The sequence below is a fragment of the Bubalus bubalis genome, chromosome 23 (genome assembly GCF_019923935.1).
Source record: "Bubalus bubalis isolate 160015118507 breed Murrah chromosome 23, NDDB_SH_1, whole genome shotgun sequence".
In the NCBI taxonomy this organism is placed as follows: domain Eukaryota; kingdom Metazoa; phylum Chordata; class Mammalia; order Artiodactyla; family Bovidae; genus Bubalus; species Bubalus bubalis.
Window position 1 is genome coordinate 20,732,659 of NC_059179.1, and position 5,310 is coordinate 20,737,968.

General features: G+C 57.7%; 1 protein-coding gene across 2 annotated transcripts; it reads left to right on the forward strand.

Moving 5' to 3' along the window:
• The first annotated feature begins 1,042 nt into the window (after positions 1-1,042).
• On the forward strand, positions 1,043-4,618 carry NKX2-3 (NK2 homeobox 3). 2 transcript variants are annotated; one of them, XM_044935127.2, is made up of 3 exons: positions 1,043-1,594; positions 3,077-3,705; positions 3,957-4,618. In XM_044935127.2, exons 1-3 carry the CDS (start codon positions 1,234-1,236, stop codon positions 4,020-4,022), a joined length of 1,056 nt encoding a protein of 351 aa, XP_044791062.1. In that variant the 5' UTR covers positions 1,043-1,233; the 3' UTR covers positions 4,023-4,618. The 2 variants fall into 2 exon arrangements, with proteins under 2 accessions (XP_044791062.1, XP_025129755.1); XM_025273970.3 differs by having other exon boundaries at positions 3,077-4,618.
• The last annotated feature ends 692 nt before the right edge of the window (positions 4,619-5,310 follow it).

The following is a 5,310-nucleotide window of genomic DNA, read 5'->3' on the forward strand; positions in this document are numbered from 1 at the left end:
AAACACTGTTTGACTTCTGATGCAGAACAGTAGTCAATGACACGTATTGAGCACTAACATGAGCGGGCCCTGCACTAAAATCTTGACATGTTTTGCCTCATTTATCACTGGCAACAACCCTGAAGAAGGTATTACTGTCTTTTTGTAAGCAAAGAAACTGAGGCTTAGAAACACCCAGGCCAGACACTGACTAGGCCAGGATTCAAACCAAGAGCTGTCAGACCACAAAGTTCAGTATTTACTCCATCGTCCTGTCTCTCACATACCTGCTTAGTGAGGCCGCTGGAAAAGCTACAGAAGCAAATGCAACTGGGGTTTTGCCCTCCGGGGGCTCATGGTTTACTCGGGGAGACCAGGCAGGCAATATAGCTATAGTACTAGGCAGGAAGTGATAAGTGACACGAATGTCCTTTACTAACACGCGCTGCAAGTTCAGATGCGAGAGAGATAACTTCCGGCTAGGCGATGAGAGAGCGCTTCCTTGGAGGAGGTGGCATTTGAGCAGAGCTTCAGAGAACAGGCTTGTCATGGAGACAAGAGTGGAGAAGGCTTTCCGAGTGGAGGGAACAGCTTGAGCAAAGTCAACAAGGCGAGAACGCACACGTCGCCCGTCCATAGATATATAAAACATTCCGTCTCGTTAGGAATACAGTGCCGGGTATTTACAAGCCAGGAAGTTTTCCTGCCTCCGCAGCAGCTGGAAAAACCACGTTCCTGGGCTATCCTTCCTGGCAGTTGGTTCTCAGGATGCCTCCCAGAACTGGCTTTACTCGGGAAGACGCGGCCAGTCGGGATGGGAATCGGTCGTTCGCGTACCCCAAGCAGTGCAGCCTCTCCCGCAGCCACTACGACTTCGAGACTCTATACTAGCCCTTGTCTATTTCTGGTAGCTCCGCAGCACCCCCACTCAGTGGATGCGGAGGGGTGTGGTCCACAGGAGCTGGAACCAATGGGGAGGGAGGTCCGGGCGAGAGCCCCGCCCCCGACGTGACGCACGACCCCCGGACTCCTGCTTCTCAGCCCCGGCCCCAGTCCCTGCAGTGGCTGTAACAAAACCCAGACCCCCACGTCCGGGCCAATGGAGGCGATTTAGACTGGAGTGGGACCGCGTCTGTCAAAAGCCCGACTCGGCAGCAGCGGCGGAGTCCAGAAGGAGAGCTGGAGCCGCCGCGCTGCCTCCCCGCCCCCGCCGGGATTTATTGAGTATTTGGACTGGACAATTAAGTGGCCCTGATGATGTTACCAAGCCCGGTCACCTCCACCCCTTTCTCAGTCAAAGACATTCTGAATCTGGAGCAGCAGCAGCAACAGCACTTCCACGGCGCGCACCTGCAGGCGGACTTGGAGCACCACTTCCACTCGGCGCCCTGCATGCTGGCCGCCGCTGAGGGGACACAGTTTTCGGACGGAGGGGAGGAAGACGAGGAAGAAGAGGGCGAGAAACTGTCCTATTTGAACTCACTAGCTACAGCCGATGGCCACGGGGATTCGGGGCTCTGCCCCCAGAGCTTTGTCCACACGGTCCTGCGAGACTCGTGCAGCGGGCCTAAGGAACATGAAGAGGAGCCCGAGGTCGTGAGGGACGGGAGCCAAAGTGAGTAGAGGGGGAAAGGAAACACGCATGTGGAGCAATGGCGGGATGCCCGCAAACAGCCCACCAACCTTGCCGGCACGGCTGCCCGCTTCTTTAGCTCCTGGCTGATGTCATGCCAGTTCCTGGTCAGCGACAGCTCCGCAAAACTCAGATGCTGCAAGGGAGCCAGGGCGGAGGGAGAAGGCCAAGGTGACTCCGCCAACTACTCCCCCCAGAGGGAGGAGGCGATGCAGCCCCGGAGGTTATTGCTGCCCTGATGCGGATAAGCAACATGGGCTCAGCTGCCGGGTGCGGACAACTGTAGCTCTTCCCAAGAGCTAGAAGGGCATGAGCCTCAATTTTTCCCACTTTCCCTCTAGCGTGAGATGCGTTTTTTGAGGCCAGGGCAGCCGTTCCCTCTTCTCGGAAAAGGTAATCCAAGCAGATTATGTGCCTGGTGTCCGGAGGGCGCAGGAACTTAGGTAGAATTTTAGCGGGGGTGCTTTCCTCACTTCTCCGCCTGGAACTCTGCGTCCTCGCACCCGTGGCACCCGGCAGAGAGCGAGGGGATGGTGGGAGAGCGCATGGGAACGTAGTTCATTCCTCACTCGCACCCCTGAGGCAACCGGCCTTTTTGAAAATCTGTAACGTTTTGCTTTGTGTCCCAGATTGTGAGGCTTCGGGCTGAGTGAAAAACGCGCGGAACTTAGATCCTGTCTGCTCAAGTAGTTCGGGAGGTGAATTGGGCAGGGCAACAGAATTACTGAACAAAGCCTCCAAGGAAGTGTTTGTGAGGAGACAGAGCCAAAACAATCTCCTTCCCCAAGAGAAGGTTTGTTGTGGCGGAAGCCAAGGCCTTTGCTCTGACAGCTCCCCTGGGCCTAAAATCGACATGAAACTAAGTCAGTCAGTCAATCAAATTTCTTTTTCTTTCTATGGTATCGGTTGTCGTTACTCAGACACTCATTTGTGGGTAGGTAGGCGTTTAAAGGTAAACAAACAAACAAAAAAACAGTTCCTGGGCAATAAGCAGTACACGCAGACATTTCTAAGCAGGAAGATTTTCGCACATCGCACGCATTTCGGCCGCCAAAAACCAACATGCCTCTCACACCTTCAGCTATTTATGACGTAAAAGAAGGCAACCGAATTAGCAAATATTGGAGTTATGTAGTTACAAACTTTCATCCTGAAAATAATCATTAGCAAGCCGAGCTGCACATTTAATACAGGGTAATCTCTCGCAGATGCTGAAGTTCTAAATAAACGCGTGCTAACTACCCCTCCCCACACTATGTGCCTCCACCCGTCAAGGACGTGGTGAGGGGCCTTGGGCGATCGAAGGGTGCCACGGCGCCAGAAGTCACAAACCTTCCCCAAAACCCAAGCAGTTATTATTGCACGCTCCGCGCTGCCACCAAAAAGGGTCACAGTGCTCCTGGACCGGAGCCGCGGAGAGGCCGGGAACAACTAAGAGACGCTGTTGTTTTGCTTCTTTCGCAGAAAGCTGCCAACTGAAGAAACCTCTGGAGGCGGCCGGAGACTGTAAGGCGGCAGAGGAGAGCGAAAGGCCGAAGCCACGCAGCCGCCGGAAGCCCCGGGTCCTCTTCTCGCAAGCCCAAGTCTTCGAGCTGGAACGCAGGTTCAAGCAGCAGCGGTACCTGTCGGCGCCCGAGCGCGAGCACCTCGCCAGCAGCCTAAAGCTCACGTCCACCCAGGTGAAGATCTGGTTCCAGAATCGCAGGTACAAGTGCAAGAGACAGCGGCAGGACAAGTCTCTGGAGCTGGGCGGGCACGCGCCCCCGCCGCCGCCGCGCCGTGTGGCAGTGCCGGTGCTGGTGCGGGACGGCAAGCCGTGCGTCACTCCTGGCGCGCCAGCCTACGGCGCGCCCTACAGCGTGGGCGCGGGAGCCTACTCCTACAACAGCTTCCCCGCCTATGGCTATGGGAACTCGGCAGCCGCCGCCGCAGCCGCCGCCGCTGCAGCCGCCGCCGCCGCGGCCTACAGCGGCAGCTATGGTTGTGCGTACCCGGCAAGCGGTGGCAGTGGCGGCGGCGGCGGCGGGGCCTCCTCGGCGGCCTCGGCCATGCAGCCCGCCTGCAGTGCGTCTGGAGGCGGCCCCTTCGTGAACGTGAGCAACCTGGCCGGCTTCGGGGGCGGCGGCGGCGCGCAGCCGTTGCACCAGGGTGCGACGGCGGGGGCCGCGTGCGCTCAGGGTACCTTGCAGGGCATCCGGGCCTGGTAGGGACCGGGCGGGCAGGCGACCCCACCGCAGCCTGGCGCCGCGGGACTGAAGGGCGAGAAAGGCTGGATCCAAGGAAGGACCAGGTCCCCTCGTTAAAAAATATAAATATATATATACATACACGTCTCGCTCCCCAGGGCCTCGGAGCGCAGCTTACACGAAGTCCGGGGAAGGAGGCTCTGGGGCGAAGAGGATGCGCCTGAGCCTTCACGGAGACTATCTCTGAGGCAGAAACGCTGGCTGGGTGCCTGGAGGACGATGGCCCCAATCTCGGCTCCAAAGGGAGTGCGAACGGCTGGGACTCAGGCTGCCAGTCGTCTCTCCTAGAGCAAGAAGGGCTTCTCTTTCTCAGCCTTCTTGCGGCCTCAGCAGAGCGCTGGCGGAAAACTCAAGGACAGAGAACAGCATGAAGGAGAGAAAAATGGGCGTCGTGGCTTGAGAAATCCCCAGACCCTACCGACCCTCTGCTCACTTTGCGGGGCCGGAGTGCCACACCACAGTCCATTTTCCTTTTCCCAACCGCCTGCCCTCCGCAACAGATACCTCGGCCTGGATCTCCAGATTGTCAGGGGGCGTAGAACTCTGCAAGAAAAATCAGCGGAGCGACATCAAAAGTTGGCCTTTTGATGTCTGGAACCTAGGGGCCCACCGGAGGTGTTACCGGCTTTCCTTCTGTTTCCTATTCTGTATTCAGCACATATAATATATATATATAACTAAATATATCCACACGCCATGTACACACCCGCTGCCATACACTACAGGAGTCAATAAACAAGGTGCAATATTTTCAAACGGTTGGCCGGCTACAGACTTTGTTTAGCCCACAGAAGTAGGGAGGGATCCTTCAACAGGGCGGCGGGGAAGGAAAAGATGCTCTGGGAAAGCAGTTCCGCCCTGGGCGATCGCAGGCCTGGTCTCCCCTGCCTCAGCCCCCAGGCTGCAAGTCGGGTCTCTAAGGCTTTGTTCATTAATTTCTCTTTACTGTCGTAGGGAGGACAGGTCGGAGACTCAGGGCCTTTTGAGGTGGGACTTTGAAATCCCCCCAAGTTTCACCCAGATGCTTGGGCTAGTATCTGGGCCTGCGTTAGATCAAGGCTTAGACTCTGCCCACCTCGAATGCCTCCAGAGTAAAGGAAACCTCGCCCCTAGGCCTAGCCGTAGGCGCCGCGAAGGCAGCTCCATCTTCGGCCGCCGCTCGGCCTTCCAGCGCGCCCGGGGGCGCTGCGCCCCGCCGCGGCCGAGTTCTCCCCCTTGGTCGCCCTCCCTTCTCCCCCGGCGGCCGAGGCTTTATGCGGCTCCTTGTCACTTGCGGAGAATGCCTGTGCGAGGCCTGTGCTGCCACACGGCCGATTGTGAGCGTGCCAAGGCGGGTGAATGGGGAGGCCTCAGCGCGCCGCGCCATTGTGGGGTCGGGCCTCGCTGAAAGGCGGCTCCGGGCCGGGAAGGTGCGGAAAGAATGGCTTTTTATTGGAGTCCCGAACAAAAGGT

Bases quoted from the DNA above. Each gene is read 5' to 3' on its own strand.
- NKX2-3 (XM_025273970.3), top strand. From the start codon at position 1,234: ATGATGTTACCAAGCCCGGTCACCTCCACCCCTTTCTCAGTCAAAGAC. The intron at 1,595-3,076 runs GTGAGTAGAGGG...CTTCTTTCGCAG, and splicing joins CGTGAGGGACGGGAGCCAAA to AAAGCTGCCAACTGAAGAAA.